Here is an 18,449-nt window from a genome sequence, read left to right on the forward strand (position 1 = left end):
CTCTGCTGCTCCTCTCACGTTGTCTCTTTAATAAACATCTGTATCAATAACAGTTTTGTTAGATGGAGAGAAATGGGTGACCTAGATACAAAATAAATGAGCTTCTTCTTTTTTCCCCTTTTGAATTTTTATAGCTTGCATGAGGGGAAAGCGTGTGCCAGACATGAGTGGTGGCCGCCGGATGTAGGCCAATGTTTCTACTCTACTGCCTCTGTTGGGAAACAGGAGTTTCAGACAGGTTTATTGCCCTTTCATTTGGTCCCATGAAACCCTTCTTACTTCTCTGCTCGTCTAGCTCAGCAGTCCACAAGGCTTTAATCCTGTCACCATACCACCAAATCACAAAATGTTGCTGTAATAACTTTCCTTCTGCATTTGTCTTCACTCCACCACTCCCAGATCCTCCACACTTAAACCTGCAGGACGGAGCAAGGTGTGGTGCTTGCACGTTTGACATCCTGGCAACAGTTGCCAGGATACAGCAGGGCACAGAGAAAGTAATTGCTGTGTGGGTGAGTGAGCAGGTGCGTGTGTGAGCACAGTAGGCTGGGGTACCGTACATAATTGATAAAGAGGCCAGATCTGTCCCTGCTGCCTCCTGATGTCTGTGCCTCTCCAGTCTGAGCCTGCTGTGGAATAACTGGGCTGTACCTGAGGAATACATGTCAAAATGTATTACCCGTTCTCTCTACATCACAATTATCAACTTCATCCTCCCAAATTATCTTTCATTTCAAAAACTAAAAACTACCACTAGGTCAGGACTGATCTATACCTTTATCTAAACCAATAACAGCTTCTGATCGATCACTCATCCTGAGAGGGATTTGAATCATTAACGATTATAAATTATTTATCCAAGCGTGTGCTCACTTCTTCCAAAACATGCATTTCAAGTAAAACCTTTTTATTTCCAACACTTCAGAATAAACACCCACACTGCTGTTTTGGGGTGTAGTATTCCTTTAAAATGCTAAGAGGCCACAGTGTAGCACCAGACCAAAACATGTTCAGCAGAGCCAGATAGTTATACATAAATAATATTCACCGTCTAGAGCAGCAGCTTTCACATTTTAGTGAAGTGACCTATTTCTTTTTAAAAGCTTCACTCTGATTTAAACTTATCAGATCCTTGTGGGCCGCAGGCTGTCACTGGTTGTCATGCCCCAAAAATATTGAACATTTACTACCATCAGCTCTTAAAAGTGCAACCAAATCTATTATTTACAGAGACACCGATTGAAGCGTTGAGAATATGCCTAAAGCTAAAAGCAAAATAGAAAAGGAAGACTGTTGGAGCAGCTGTCCTTGAAAGCACCTTTCTTTCTAATTTGGGATGAACTGAAGCACTGCAGTATCTGACCTCACACTGCGACGGTGAACTCCCCGAAGTTTGCGTCACCTCCTTTTACCTCCTTTCCTCAAAAGAAAGCATACACAGATAACTCATATTTACAGAATTTTATTTCATTATGTTGCAAACAATGACATCCAGATATATTGATACACAACTTTTACTGTGCGTGTATGTGCATTTGTGAGTGTATGTGTGTAAAGAGAGCAGTGAGACCACAGAAAGCAGAATGAAAATCCCGTGTGAGGGAGCCCTCAATGGGTTAACAAGGCAGAGATAGCGAGCAAGAGGGCACTGGGCGAATCTCTGGGGCGACATACACACACACACACACACACACACAAACCTCATAAAAGGTGAGCAGACTTTTTCCTCTGTAAAACACACTTTTGCTATGGGCCGTGTGTCTGTGCTCTCAGCAGCTTAGGGGATCATTAAGGTCCTGTGAGTGTCTACTAGAAAGCAATTTTGTTAAAAGAGATGAAGTAGTATGAATGAACACAGTGGGTGAGAAGCTTTGCCTCCTCCCTCTCCTCTGAGCGGCAGAGCAGAGACAGCAGAGAGGTTCTCCTGTCATAATATACAAACACACACACTCACACACAATGTATACACACATGTACACGTGCACTCGCCCACAGAACCTCATGTGATTCAACTTAGGGAGCTGCATCCGGCTTCATTTTTTTCTTCCACTTGACGTCATCATCTTCTCCTGGACAACTTCCACTCATTCTCTTTCTTTAATGCTCACTTTCCTCACACCTTCTCTATCACCATCCACGCAGTGACAAGCCACAACAATGGAAGCATGGACTAAAAACAAAACAAAACAAAACCCTTAACCCCCTCAACAAGGGGTGCCATTGGTTTGTTCGTGCACTGTCAGTTAACTGGAGTCCACCTGCGCCAGCACACAAGGATATTCACCCTTTGGACCTGACAGGAAGTCACGACAACAGTATGCAAATTCGGCAAATTTAACAGCTCACAATTTTCTTTTTTTTTTGATTCACCATGCAAGGAATACTTCTTATCTTTTGAGTGTGTTTATGTGTCAGAGATTGCGTGACATTTATTAAGCGTACCCTACATCCAGAATAATTTACATAAAAGGACAATAGTCATCTTAATAGGGCTGGACCGATGTAGGGGAGGAGGGGAGGAGAGGGGAGGGGAGCGGACGGGGAGAAAGGTAAAGCGCCATGGTCAACTATGGGTTGGAGTGCGAGAGGTGAGGGGCTGGAGGGGAGTCAGGACTGAGGTGCAGGAAAGGGGGGGGGGGCTTCAGGACAGGGTGAGAGACGGAGACAGTCTCAGCGGCACTCCCACACTTTGACTGTCTGATCAACGCTGCCCGTCACCACGTAGGGAGCAGTCTTATGGAAATCTGCAAGAGAGGTAAACATCTGTTCACAAAAGCTGCATAAAGGTCATCTCAATCATTTCAATCTTAAAGAAGTGAGCTTTTCTGTCTGGGTTTAGGTTCTTCATTTTTAGTGCAGGTTAATGTCAGACGCTATTACTCCCATTATTCACAGTTTCTTACCCAGAGAGGTAACAAAGTGTTCGTGGGCACTCAGGGTCTTCATGCAGCGCTTGTTCTTGTAGTCCCAGATCCTCAGGGTTTTGTCATCAGCACAGCTTACGATGAATCTTCCTCCAGGATGAAACAATATCCCACGCACCCAGTTGTCATGTCCCACCTGTAGAGACAACACTGATTACCCACCACTCCTCTCACTCATCAGCAGTAACACTGAGAGAGGCATCATCACTGAGAGTCCTCACCAGAGTCATAAGGCAGATGCCAATGCTGACGTCCCACATCTTAATTGTTTTGTCTCTGGATCCGGAAAGGAGGAAGGGGCCAGGTTTCCCGCTCTTTTTGCTCTGTAGAAAAAAACACAGGGAAGATGTTAGAAACAGTGCCTAGCTGCCTGAAAGACAAGACAGCAGTTTGTCCTAAAAAAAGATGCTTCCTAGGCAGCGTTTCCGCCAGGGGGAACTGCTTGAGTGTATGTGACACCTAATCTTTTATAATAAATCAAATCACTAGCTAGATGACCGTCTTTATAAAAGCCTTAACAGCTTCACTGAAGTCGTGCTTCTGTTTGATGTTAGCTTTACTTGACAACAGTGCAGTAATGTCTGACCTTTTTGCACATGGATCGTTTATTGTGGGAACCTCCAGCTGAGCCAAACACACACAAACTTCCTCTGTAGGTAAGACATCCTGCAGCAGCTGTTCCTACCTCTGAGCCCGTGGCCTCCAGGATGGTGGGGTGGGCGCTGTCCGGGGCCCAGGCGATGCACTCCACCACATGCTCATGCTCCCGCAACTCAGCTTTGCACTCCTTCGAGGCGACCACCCACACACGCACCGTCTGGTCGTTGGAGCAGCTGGCGATCAACGAGCCGTCCTGGTTGGGACGCACCATCCTCACCCACTCCCTGTGGCCTGTGAATGTCTTCACACAGTACCTGTCCAAGGAAACAGTGCGAGTCAAATCGTGAAACAGACACTTTTAGCATGAATTAGTCTAAGTCAATGTTATCATGGATACATTTAAGAATAAGAGAATCATGAAATGGAAATGAAAATGGCTCCAATGCTCAGAATAAAAAGAAAATATTGAACCTAAGAGTTGGTGTTGCTTACCCAGTGGCCACTTCCCACATCTTCATGGTCTTGTCTCTGGAGGCAGACACTATGTGGTCGCCATTTGGCATGATGGCTACAGACGACACATTGTGATCGTGGCCTGGAGAACACAGTCAAGAGTTTGGTTGTGTAAATGTTCAGAATGTATCTTAATACTTAATAATAATAACACAAAACCACAAAGCCAGTTGCACTCCAAGTAACAGTGTCAAAAACAAGTTGGAGATTTAAATAATTGAGCCCCAACCGTGTCTGGATTCTGATAATTAAATACGGTGCTAGCGCCATTAGGAAGTAGAATAACGTTGCCGAGTATGCAGCCTAAAGAGAGCGTGTGACGGCAAGTAGCAGTAACTCTATAGCTGTGTGAAGCTGGGCAGTGTGTAGTTTGTTTGTTAAGTAGTAATTGTTTCAGTGAACACATTCTTCAACTCCTAACCCAAGCTATACCCCTTTGTCTTGCTCCAACAGTGAAGGGGCTGTGGTTACGCCAAGAGTTAACAAAGGTCCAGAATAACTCAAGGTGTGCTGAACTTCGAGGTCTTTTTGCTTTCAAAGAAGAATAGATTGTTTTTCATTGAAATGTCTTGACGATAGTCTGTAATGCTAACATCATGTAGAACTTAAGAGTATATCTTTAGGGCTGTAATCTATTAGAAGGACTTTCTGGTTTGATATATAAAAAACATTATTTTGCATTATTACACATATGAAACATTAAAATAGTTATATATCTATATATTTTAAATCAGATGCATAGCGCAACAGTTGTGGTTATGTATTAGATACACCCCTGTTACAGGTGCTCCTGTACTGTAACGGCCCGTCCACACGGCGGCGTGCGCTGAAGCTTCAACGCTTCTTCCCATTCACTTTGAATGGGGTGACGTCACGCTTTGCCGAACTGCATTGTCGGTGACGTCACGCTTTGCTCGCTTCAAAAGTTGAGAAAAGTTCAACTTTCGAAGCTTCGACGGAAGCGTCAGCCAATCAAATCATATGCTTGTGTGTCCGGGGCGGGTGATTCATGTGATTGGTTGTTGGTCGAGTTTCAGACACGCCCGCTGGCAAGCTTCAACGCACACTGCCGTGTGGACGCTGTGTAACTGATGTTATTTCTGTAAATATCTTACCATGCATTGTTCGGATGCACTCGAACCCCTGAAAGTCCCAAAGTTTGATGCTCATGTCAGCTGAACATGAAGCCAGCAGCTTTCCCGTCTGGTCGAAGGAAATGTCCTGCACAGAGTCTGTGTGTCCCTTCAGGGTCCGCTCAAAGTCCCCCGCCTCGTAGTCCCACACCTGAAATCACAGACACATGCAGCGATAGTCAGTGGGAGTCACTTATAGATCAGAGATGTACATTCTACAAAAATACCACATGTGACGATGACATTGCAGATTTTGGTAATTATATTTAACTCAATTGGCCTAATAGTCAAATTAGTTTTTTTAACATAATTAAATATGAGGTCCCATTTCAATTCAGTGTGAATGGGACAACGTATTTTTGCAGGGAGGATGGTGTGCAGGGTGGAAAGTGTGTTTTGCCTTTGAAGACAGTTTGAAGAGAATATCATTTCAGCTAAAATCACATTATATAAATGAAACAATCCACTGACTATGTTTATTTAATCAATGAAAAGACTGAAAAGGAAAGAAGGAGGCTGGGTTGAAAGAGGAGCTGCTTTGCATGTTTCCCAAGGCGCTGTGCTCTGGGAGTGTTGCCTCTGACAACACAAGCATCACACCATCTCCACATAGATGAGCAGTGACAAAGCAGAAAAAGAAAGGAGGAGGAGGAGGAGGGAGGGAGGGAGGAGGATAAAGGGAGGAGGCGGGGGGTTGGAAAGCGTGTTGAAGCAGAAGCACTGAGGATACAAGGAGAGAACAGCCTCAGACCTGCAGCACAGCTTTGATCTGAAGGGTCAGAGCTGCAGAGGCTACGCTGTGGTGCTGCAACACTCACTGATTTAGCTTATATACGGCGCAGCATGAAGCATCACTTTAATGTTCCTGCTAGAGACACATTTCAAAGTCAGTGCTCTCCTTAGAATGGCATCCCAAAGATATTTCATTAAGTGCACCTTAGGAAAGCAAAGGGAGTCTTGACAGTGAGAGATAGAACAAGTGGGACCTCTTGATGGAGAATCTGAATAACAATGTGATAATGCTGTTACTTGTTGACATTGATGGATGTCAAATTCTTTTTCGGGCAATATTGCAGTAGGTCAAGATGATGCTTTCCATTTAGAATTAAGCACAGACCGTCCTGGAGGCTGTCGTGTTGCAGATTGTATCAGATGACCCCCCCAGAATACTGTCTAAATCAAACTGAATATTATAGCATTCATAAAGGGAAGAGTTATGGCGATGTCAAACTGGCATCTTAGCGCACACACACACACACACACACACACACACACACACACACACACACACACACACACACACACACACACACACACACACACACACACACACACACACACACACACACACACACACACACACACACACACACACACACACACACACACACACACACACACACACACACACACACACACACACACACACACACACACACACACACACACACACACACACACACACACACACACACACACACACACACCTTGATGGTGGCATCCTCAGAGGCTGTGACCATGACGGAGAAGACGGGGTGGAATATGACCCGTGTGACCGGAGCGCGGTGCCCGCTCAGGGCGTATCTTTCTGGGGGACGGGGGATCCACTCCTTGGGGTCTCTCTTCTGACCCACAGGTCCTCCATGTGTCATCTCCTCCTTCGCCTCATTTAATTTAGACTCCAACTCCATCACCTGAGGCAGAGCGGCGAGTAAAGCAGAAGAGGAGACAGTTTAATATTATCATGCTGTCCACCTGGTGAAGGGAAGTTTCTGTATTTATATTGTTCTAGGTAGGCAATGGCATCACAAATAACAAGGCATATTATGTTTACACTATGACCTGGCACACACACACACGACTTACCTTCTTCTGTAATCTGATGACTGAAGTCCATTTCTTTTCCAAAAGCCCTGCATACTTTTTATCTACCTCTTCATTCTATCAAAGGTGAAAGAAAGTACAATGAGAAAAAGGATCCATAGGCTTCTTGGCATAAATGAACTATTTTGTTGTAATTTATTTTGACATTTTTGTGTATCCTTCTTTCCTTACCATATCTATCTCTGCCTCTTTCTTGAAGGTGGAATAGGCCTCCTCGTATCCATTGGAACGGAGATAGTCGGCTATAGCTCGATTTCTGTGAAAAGGGGAAACAAAGTAAATACTTGAAAGATTTCAGGCGTTTACCAATCACACATTGGGTCCTCTTCGGTTATAGCAGACATGCTCAGTCCATTTCAAATGGTCACCATCAGCCCAATTTCAATATTCAATTGCTGGATGTAGAACTCAAGGTCAATTCAGTTAAATTGAGGTTGTCATTTCTTAAATACTAGATCCACCTTAACAGAAATGCTGGTTCCTCCTTAAAAGACCATTAACCACACCCTGTCTAACAGATGGGCGCAATTTCATTTTATTTCAAACCTTTATTTATCCAGGTGTATCCCATTGAGATCAATAGCCGCGTTCACACCGTAGTACTTTCCCCACTTTAGTTCCGATATAGTTCCGAAATGTCGCGTTCACACCAAAAAGAGCCGGAACGGTGCATTCACACCTAATAGTCCGCTCTCTGGTGCGCACCAGACCACAGTTTGTTACATTGTTTCATTTTTCAGAAGGTTCGGTTTGCGTTCACACGGGCAAAACTCAAATGGACTAGAAACTTTAAACACAAGTCATGTGCACGGAAATGCTGTTCAACCATTGGTCAGACATTAAGGGGGTAAAAACGTAAATCCCGGCAATTTCTACCGGAGCCTCCGCCATGGAGCATCGGCACTTTAGGCAGGTTATTCTCATGCTGCTGTTAATCTGGAGATCAACAGACACTAGCGGCCCGCGCATATGATTATATAAATCAGACAACGTCCGTTAAAAAACATTATAACACATATAATGAGAGCCGTTCTGCAGTAAGGAGGGGCGTTTCACCGACGACAGGTGTTCTTACTTTTATGTAGCTGACGGAGAATCTTTACTTTACACCACACTGTTCAACACTTAATTCGGCTTCACTCTTTAACTAAACAACCGCGGATGTCTTGAAAGACTCTTTCACTAAATATTTTTGAAGATATCCGTGTTCTTGTGACACGTAAATACTACACTTCCTATGTTTTGGTGCAGACTGCGTTCACACCAGCAATGAACTGCTCCAGAGTTCGCAAGCAAGCGCTCCGAGACCACCTATTTTAGCGGACCAGAGTCCGGTTGTTTAGTTCACTTAAGAGGTCTCGGATTGTGTTCACACCGACCCAAATGAACCGCACCAAGCGGCTAAACGCACCAGGGTTCGATTCAACCGGACTATACAAGGCAGGTGTGAGCGCGAACCTTTTCACCCCCTGCTAGAGAGCAGGTACTTCCGTGGGAGAAAAAGGTTCCTATGTCTAATTGGCTGGGCGGAATGCAAACCACGCCCCGTCAAACTCCCAAAAAGTGTTGTGAAGCCGCCATTTTATTATCCTTGCATTAGCATGATTAGCATTAGCATAGCGCAGAAACGCAGAGAGACTAACTTATGGCAACAACAAAAAAAAACATGGGACTGAAGCCAGTCCCAAACTCCGGGGACTCCGGGTGGCAGTATACGCCGTGAAGTTGTTTGCGGTCGGCCAGTAAACCCAAAGCAGAAGAAGTGACGTCAGCGGCTTCATTTGCCTAATCCTTCCTCAGGGACTTATTCCGGTGTGAACGCGATCTGTACTTAGTTCATGAGAACTAGAGAGTTCTCATGAACTAAGTTCTCATGAACCTTTGTGGGAAAAGTACTGCGGTGTGAACGCGCCTAAAGATCTCTTTTTCAAGGGAGACCTGCTCAAGTAGGTTCCACATTAAACATAAACAGAACAACAAAAAGGACATCATACAGCATCATTACAGGGATTACAATTTACAATAACTATCCACATGAGCAGGTACCAACAGCTTCCGATTGAGTAGCATCCAACCGAGCTTTAAAAACATTTAGTGGCACCAGATTGCTCAGTTTCCATTTCAATTGCAGACTATTCCAAGACAGTGGAGCTGTGCATCTAAAAGCTATCTTCCCTAAGACAGTCCTAGCAGTTGGCACATTTAATAAAACTACAGCATGCAATCTCAGGCAGTAGCCACTTACAATTCGTCATGAGATCAGGGAGCAGATGTAGGATGGAAGTTTCCCTAACATGGCTTTGTATATAAAAATGTACCAGTGACTGAGCCTCCGTACAGTTAGCGAAGGCAAACCAGCCCTTGCATACAGGGTACAGTGATGGGTTAATGCTTTACAGTTTGTCACAAATCTCAGTGCGCTGTGATACGCAGCATCTAACTTGACCAGGCAATTGGCAGGTGCATTCTCAAATCACCATAGTCCAGCACAGGTAAAAAGGTCACAGTGACTAGCCTTTTCCTGGCCTCAAGCGAGAAAAAGGACTTGTTCCTGTAGAAGAAACCTAGTCTAACCCTCAGTTTTTTAAGCAGGTTATTGACATGACGTTTAAGAGTGAGACAATCATCAAGCGAGATACCAAGGTATTTGTAACAGGTAACCACTTCAATTTGTATTCCTTGCGTAGTTACAATATCTACAACAGGCTCTGGTGTCTTTTTAGCTTTTGAAAAGGGTTGGGGTTATCGTTTGGGTATCGTTTGAATTTCCACGATTCTGATTCCGATTCTACTTTTTGATTCCGGTTCTTAACGGTACTCAATTCCGATTCTTTGAGGGGCAGGGTACAAAAATTATATATTATATATATATATATATATATATATATCAGTTTGTTTATATTCAGATATTTCAGATCTGGCGCCTTAGGCGAACATCTATAACGCCAGTGCGACGGGCCGGCCCTGGTCTCAGGTTACGCTGTAGGAAGTGTAGGTACAACGCTACATTTCCCACCCCGCCGCAGTCATACAGTAGGCTACGGAGAGCGGCGAGAAACATCTCCTCGGGCATCGAAAAGCGGAACCGAAATTCACATTTCTAAATGATGCCGTTGGAATCGAAATGTTGGAACGGAACCGGTTCTCGGTAGTCGGTACCCAACCCTACTTAGATGTACACCCACAGTTATATAAATGAGAGGGAAAGCTCTTTTTCTTTTAATAAATGAAGGGTGAATATTTCATGAGTAACGGTGCTAAATGTAAGCTGCCGCTTCAGGGCCACTTTGAACTGCTGATAATTGTAACCCTGAAACAACTGTCTATTATAGACATTGAAAAGTGGGTCATCACTGGCAGAAGGATTTCCCTTCGATAATCCCAACAGAACGACCAACAGCAAGGAGTTCCTTGAGCATACGGGTGAACCATGTTGATAAGATGAAATATCTGCAGCTTGGTGACGTCTGGACATGGATGCATACCGTATGATCAGCCAGGCACAGAGCTGCTCACATAAGTTCCTCTTGCCCCATCCCCCTCACTTCTTTGACCCTGTCATGTTGGTTATGAAATATTCACTAAGTAGCTATCAAATGAAGCACCTTGAAGCCCACATCTCTTCACATCTCCTTAATGATTACACATTCTTGTATGCACTTCTCGTGTCATTGTCTGCAATAACATTGTCAGGATGACTTAGCAACAGCTAAACATATTCCAATGCTTTCTATTGAGAGGAAAACATGTGTGGTCAAACATTGAAGTATTGCTAAAAGCCTTCATGTACGGACACTTTAATGCAAGTGTGCCTCCTGATGAGCACTACGTGTCTGTTCTTGTTTGCATGCGTAATGAGCCTGCACACACATATTTACATCCAGGCACTCACAGTTCGTCTCTTTGTCTCTGTGACAGCACCATGGTGGCTGCTGTTCTCTCCCTCTTGGGGGAGGTGATGTGCTGGGGGAGTCTGGCTGGGAAGTGTTTGGTGGGGGGGTGTCCAAGCCGAAAGAGTGCCACGCAGAGGGAGGTGAACTGGAGATGCTGCTGCCAATCAACTGTCGGGACAAGACTCCACAAGAACCACTGGCCCAGATCCTACTCACTTCTCACATGTGGCCATCACCTGAAGGAAATGAAGGGAGAACAAAATACTGATTGACAGTAAAAAAATACATATATATTCCAGGATTAAAAAATGAGTAAAATGTAGAACAGGGTAACACAACAAGTTATGTAAAGCATAGAGGCAGGAAAGTAGGGAAGTACATTAACATTTGAATAAACAATGCTGGGAAGTAAGAAAAATACATTTTAGGGGCTCTTGATTTAAATACTGATGCATTGGCCTTAAAGCCTTTCCACTGCTGCCACAAACGTTATTACTTTACATCAATTTCTAGGTATATAAAGTCACATTTTTATTCTAAATCTTAAAACTGGACTTGCAACTCTCTTCCTTCTGCAGACTTGATCTGAACCTTTGAATCTTGCACAAGTAAAGTAGATTTTTGTAAAAGTTAGCAGCTGATTCTTTCCAATGACAGCATGAAAGATGTAATCAATACGTTGAATGAAGTGTGACTGTAGTAAACCCCGGCAGTGACAGTGGTAGGTTTTTTTTATATAGTTGATCAAACTTTAAAAAATCAATTTTAGGACAATGTGACCAACCTAATAGAAGAGCACAGATCCACCAGATCCGCTGACTAATCAAAACGCACCACTCAGTGATTGTGAAGCTAATAAGACGATTTGATTCCTGAGCGTCAACCTTCTGGCACCTGGGGCCACAATAGGACTAAGCTGCTTAGTGGCCAGACCAAACAACCTAGAGAGTGTGTATTAGGGATGTGCATCTCCATCACTGAGGCCGATGCGATGCGCATCTCGATACGTTACCACGATACGATACATTAACGATACCTTTGAAACACCAGGCGATGCGATACGATACGATTCACCCCTGTTGCGATACAGTTCGATACGATTTGATTCAACATTATGCGATTCGGGGCGATACGATGCGATTCAACACGATGCAAAAATAATGATACTTCAATATGGTACGACAGAGGATTTTTGTTTTATTCCTTATATGCAGCAAATCATACATTAACAAAAAAGTGCTTTACATATTTGGTACTGCACATCCCATCATGCCGTTTATTTTTTTACCTTTAAAAGCTCTCCAGAGTACAATTGTATAACACCTCACAGTTAAACAATGTAAGGATGCATTGCTCATGATTAACAATGTGCAAATAACAGCTACCATAGAGCAATGCCCATACAGCTGCCAGCCTGATGTGCTTAACACTCAGAGGCTAACACACCAGTGAGCAGAAAGCATTGGTTTCTATCTGAACAATAAAGAAAACAAATAACCTTTCACAAACAGGTATTTCATAACTGCTTACAGTAAGGAAGACATTTAAATTATTATTGGCCGTCACAGGCTGCTGTAAGCTAAACACCTCTCTCTGACAGAACACCTCACTGAGTGATTTAACTCATATGTCTCACTTTCAGGTTTCTCTTTTCAGCCGCAGACCCCATGTCGCCTCTTTATGTGCGTCGCTAAGTTCCTCGTACTACTTGTGTACTTTAAAGCGGCTCGGCATCGTTAACAATTTGCGAGTGATTTTTCAAGTTGACCGTCTGTAGTAATAGTGCCGCGCACATATACCATCAGGACGTTACTGATGGGGTGCGGCTGCGGAGTGATACTGTGTGTATGCAAGTCCGCATCTAGGACGGATCTATGTATCATGGCTGTAGACCTGTGAAGTAATAAAGATACCTCATACAAAGGTCTACGGATACCTTATTACTCTCCATGACCTGCGGTCAACTATATAGCATAAATGACTATTACACCGTCTTTCTTGAACAATCCGAAGTGTTGCCAAACGTTTGATTTGTAGGTATTTTTCGCTGCGCTGTGTTTCTCTTTCTCCTCAACTTCCGTGTGTGTTGATAACTGAGACTCTCGTTCTCCGTAGTGGCGAAGCAAATATCAAAGATCGTCTCTGCTGAACGTTGACAAGATAAGGGGATTTTATATGAATGAATCGGTTTTTTACCGATGCAAAGACGCTACGCAATCGATGCATCGCGAGTTCAACCCAAACTGTAGCCGATGTGCACTCTTTCAACCGGTGCACTCGCATCTTGAACGTTTATGCCGGTGCACCGATGCGAATCGGTGAATCTTAACATCTCTAGTGTGTATGTGTTTCTAAGTGATAGAGACCACAAGTCCTCCATACAGCTGACAACGCAATATAAAGAAAAGACGGGACTGAGACTAACAGGATTAACCCCCGACACAGAGAGAAGACTGACAGCAAACTGTCGTAGTCTACGTTATTGTCTGGTGCATCGTTCTTTCACCGTCTGTTGGCAGTGGCTGCTTCTAAACACAACAGACTTCTTTAAGACAATAAACAATTGCATGACGCTAAATTGGAAAGTAGTCATAACTGGGGTTGGGCGGAATGGAGAAATCTAATATATCACAATATTTCTGATCAATTACCTCGATACTGATATTGCGACTATGTTGTAGGTTTGACTATTGGTGCTATCACAAGATATTAACACAAGACATTTTTGATGAATTATGTTTATATTTCGTGAATATAATGACTTATTGGTTAAAGGGAACGAGTATAGCTACACAATCTGGTCAATTCAGAACACTTTTTAGTTTCTGTACAGCCTTTAAAACCAGGAAGACACTTTTATGACATTAAAAGACCACAATTCTAAGACTTTATCTAGTTTCACATCACAATAGAGATATAAAACTGATTTATTGCATAGTCATTTTCAGATTTTCCTGCATTATATAAATATTTCTACTTCACGGTTGAATTCTTGAGCGTTTCCTTTAAGTAAAAGCATGGCAGCCCAGCAGACAACAAAACCTTAACCATAGGGAGCGCTCCGAGCTGAAAGGACAAACAATGATTTTAGCATCATTCTCAGAGTGTTTCAAAAATAGCCCTTTGTCCAAACAGACCAACCTTCAAACTATTACATAACCAAGACAAGTCTGTAGCTTCTGCACCTGCAGAGCTTTACCAGCATCTGTACCTGGGAGAAATGTAAAAAAAAGACAAATAACTAAGTAAAATGTATTTCAAGTGTTGCAAGAGTGCTCCAGTTCCCACGTAGTGTACAGGTGTCTAGGCTTAGTGCTCCAGAGTGAGAACATGATCATAAATCAAGAGACTCATAAAGTCCAAGGTCTATGCATCAGGCTTATCAAAAATGAGCAACGAGGAGGGGAATTGTTTACAACCTGTTCGATCATCTGAACACTTCGGTTCTACTAAAAGGCAATGATTGATTTGAATGATTTTGACTCTCCCAAAAAAGAGTTAAGTAAAATATGCATCTGACCTGTGTTCAGTTCCTGGTGGTTAATACACTGATATGTTGCCTTAGGGCTTCAACCTATATATAAGCTTTTTTATTTTAGTTTGAAGTCACAAATGTCAGCTCTCTGTCGCAGGTTAGGTAGACAGAAGTTTGCCTTTGAAGGTTAGCTGGTGATTCAAATGCATGTGCCAGGGCCCCAGTTGATCACCTGGTAAAGTGGATATTAACCGCAGCTAGCAGCCCCTCTCTACCCCCCCTTATCTGCCAATCTTCAGCTGTACTGTACAATAAAAAAGGCAGAAAGATATATACCTTTTTTGATGATTGATTGATTAATTAATCAGTTAGGTCTTTTACAAAGTAACATGTAAACTACTAAAGAGTGAGGTTCTTCTATTTTTTTCTTATCATTGTCCAGGGTGTTTGTCACTGTATTTCAAGTGTGGTTGCCTGCTGGGCCTAAGTTGAGTCCTTGGTGGGCTAATGCATTTTTGTTCTTGTTGTCGTTTATTTCAATGCTTTTTAAGCTTCAGAATGTTATAAAAGAAGTGACCTTCTTACAGGAATAACTCTCTTCATAGGTTGTGTGGAGCATTAACAAAGCAGTTGAGAGAAAGAGCATGTGTGTGTGAATGCGTGTTGTGAGTATGAAGGATGACTTCAGGTGGGCTGACCTTTAAGATAGACCAGAGCTTCACTTTTGAGTGACAAGCTGCTCCTCCAAATGTTTGCCCCGCACGCCCACTTCCCGTCTGTTTTGTCTGAAGGCTCTAACAAGTTTTGACAAAAACCCTGATCGTCACATATAACCATTCATGCAAATCATTTTCAGCAGTTAATCTTTAACAGTAGTTAAGGATTCAGATTTCAATGAGGGTCAAAGACAAAACAAAAAAGCTTGTTCAGGAGTCAGGACATTCATTCTAAGGAAAAGCATTTGAATTTGCTAAAAGAACGAATTTGTTATGGTCACGGTGTGTGGCCGACTACACAAGTCTATGTGGAGGCCAATAAGAGCATAGGCAGCTTGATGACAACATTTAGTTTACCGGCTTCCACCGAGGACTGAGACGTCACTGGGGGATGGAGCAGCCTCCTAATTGTCTACATCCGTGCATGATCACAAGAGACCTATGAAAACCGGTGCCCCCTCTGCTCTCAAAAGAACTACGAGATGAACCATACAATACATTTTTGGTATAAACTGTCAAATCAATTAATTTCATAAAGACTAAAGGTAATATCTTCAAATGAGTTGCTCTGTTTCAATAATTGAAATATGTTCAGTTGATATGAAATACTATATCAGACAAAGAAGCTGCAAATCCTGACACTGAAGAATCTGTAACCACTCGTCATCCAGTTGTCATCCACTTGACAATTGACTTAAACAATCAATACATTCAAATTGAAAAGTATCATCAAGTCTCAACACCAAACTGCCTTACTTAATATCACAATTGTTTGCAACCCCAATGTTAATTCAACAACAGATTGATTACTGAAAAGTTAAGCATTACATTCAGAAGACAGAATCGAATAACAAAAATGCAATTAACCCAGCCACAGGCATTCATTCTTGTTGCATATCAAACTTTCAGGCTCTGCTTGCTGTACAACGCACCTCCTTATGGGTGACCTTCATTCCAAACAAGTCCATGCTGGTACAACTAATTACTAATCAAACGTCAAGGTAAATCATTTTTACCCTTTAACTGGCAGCCTACACTTCCACAGTTCACTTGTCTGCCCTACAATAAAAATTACTCAGTTCAAAAGTAACTTCAGCTTTATCTAAAACATATTGCATGTGCTATCAATGGCCACAGTCCAATGTAAATGTGACAAGACAGTGGCATAACTTTGTCAGAGTACAAAACATGATAGCATGAGCACCTTTCATTTTCGACTTAATTAATAAATAGTGTACTGTAATAAGTGTAGGTCTTTTCATATGGGAATGCGGGACAACATATATACTGTACTTTCTATAACAGCTTATTGACTTCAAAACGTATGATAAGCAAACCCTTGAAAGACAGCAGAAGTAAAAGAAGAGCGAATATAAAATATCTATACAGCCTAAGGGTTCATAACCTACTCTTTAGGCATAGGCTTTCACATTTACGGCTAGATAATACAGGCCAGATAGAGAAAAATCATAAACCAGTTAGTGAAATGCAGCTCATAAGACAGATTTGTTTAACGCAAGTGAAAACTGCACAGCATTGTTGATGGCCAGTATTTCATACTGATCCTTTTGAGTCTCCACCCTGATTATGATTCATCAAACCGCTGCAGATTACCTTTAGAGACCTTACAGAAAGCGTAAAACAACCCATATTGGTTGAATACTGCTTTATTTATTTATTAACATATTTCTCAGTTAAAAAATCTGGCTCGGGTGACGTCTTCCAAGACTCGATGGCCACAAGGGCAAAGTTGCAGCAATGGCTCAGCAACGCCCTTTCCAGCTAACGTTAGCTTAGCATGATAACGTAGACGTTAACTGAAGCTGTCAGTTTCAGCAGAATAGATTCATACAACCACCATACCAACACACACATAGGGCGTTGGTCTACACAAACATGAGCACAGTCTATTGCAACAGTGATAAAGTGGGCATGAGATATGTAACCAAGTTTGATTATAGGGCTATTTGGTGTTATTCACCAGAACAAGCCAACCCTGTTTTTTGAATAACCTTTCAACAAACATAAAGATGGTTCCACAACAAACACGCCTCATTTTCCAAATCCAGATGTTGTCATTGCATTTTCTAGCAACAACAGAATCCAGAATATGCACCGGGCTTTAGAAAATATGGCAGCAAGCTGACAGCACCTATGTTAGCATAGTCGGCTAACGTACCACGTTAGCTCATTCCCAAAGAACGTCCATAAATAGACGTGGCTAACGTTAGCCAAGTGTTTAGCTAATGTTCACAACAAGTGTCCCCGTACAAATGACGAAATGACCAAGAAACGCCGAACTGGTTTTAATATGACAATCACATTCAGTATGTTTGAATAATATCTCCATCGGATTATTTCGTATTTTAAATTAACGCTCTTCTGAATGCCAACTTTGCCACTTAGCTTAGCTTTCGGCCTGTCTCCGCCATTTTGAGATCGGAACGGGAAAGCGCAGAGACTGCAGGCAATTCGTCGTCAAAAATAACAAGTCTTTCTAAGTGCCAAAACAAAAATGTGGACACTTGTAATACACACTAACTTACCCTCTGAAAAATGGTAATTCTCATATCCCCTCGACTGGTCTAAGCATGCAACGGTAAGCCCTGGTTTTGATGTGGTATTGTGACTTTTCACATCACCCGGCACGGTCAGATTTTTTCTCCTCTTTGGTACCACCGCAGCCCGGCCCCAGCTAACGGTCGCGATTGGATATCGGTTGCGCGCACGTTGAGGCGAGCGGGGGCGCGCAGCGTGCACCACTTTCGCTCATGAAATTAAAGGGAAAACACACCATAATTTACGGTATTTTGTAATTTCATACAGCCACTTTATCTTCGTTAACACGTTTTTATTGAGATGAGACAAAGACAAAGAACAGTTTCTTAGCGCAGGTCATCACTCTTATGAACGCAGTCATATAGTTTAAATAACACTTTTAAAACATCCACTGCAGGCCTACTTCACTGCATAGTTAAGTTTATTATGCTACAAATAATATAGCCTAGATGTCATCGCTGCCAATATGAATATAAGCACTGTATACACTAAACTGCCAAGTCCAACTATGTAAACACAACCTGTTATATTACAAATTCCATATTTCTACACCCTTTGTACTCTGCACTATTGCCTTACTGTCTTCACATTTTGTTGTGTTGTGGTTTTATATAAATATCTATATTTTATACATTTATGGCTACTCCATTTATGTTTACCTCATTCAGCGGTGGTTTTTGTCCTTGTTTTTATCACATGTGTTAATTTCTGTTCAACTTGACCGTGAAGGCAATAAAAGATGGAGTCAAGTT

At 42.5% G+C, this 18,449-nt stretch overlaps 1 protein-coding gene across 1 annotated transcript; it reads right to left on the minus strand.

Annotated features, from left to right (window-relative positions):
• Positions 1–1,446: 1,446 nt before the first annotated feature.
• On the minus strand, positions 1,447–17,864 carry pafah1b1b (platelet-activating factor acetylhydrolase 1b, regulatory subunit 1b). Its single transcript, XM_079649761.1, has 11 exons — positions 17,685–17,864; positions 10,947–11,183; positions 7,226–7,310; positions 7,037–7,111; positions 6,658–6,864; positions 5,153–5,321; positions 4,017–4,119; positions 3,610–3,838; positions 3,146–3,247; positions 2,904–3,060; positions 1,447–2,744 (listed from the first exon to the last, which is right to left on the minus strand). Exons 2-11 carry the CDS (start codon positions 10,976–10,978, stop codon positions 2,671–2,673), a joined length of 1,233 nt encoding a protein of 410 aa, XP_079505887.1. The 5' UTR covers positions 10,979–11,183; positions 17,685–17,864; the 3' UTR covers positions 1,447–2,670.
• Between the last annotated feature and the right edge of the window lie 585 nt (positions 17,865–18,449).

This window comes from Notothenia rossii (genome assembly GCF_949606895.1).
Source record: "Notothenia rossii genome assembly, chromosome: 9".
NCBI lineage: Eukaryota > Metazoa > Chordata > Actinopteri > Perciformes > Nototheniidae > Notothenia > Notothenia rossii.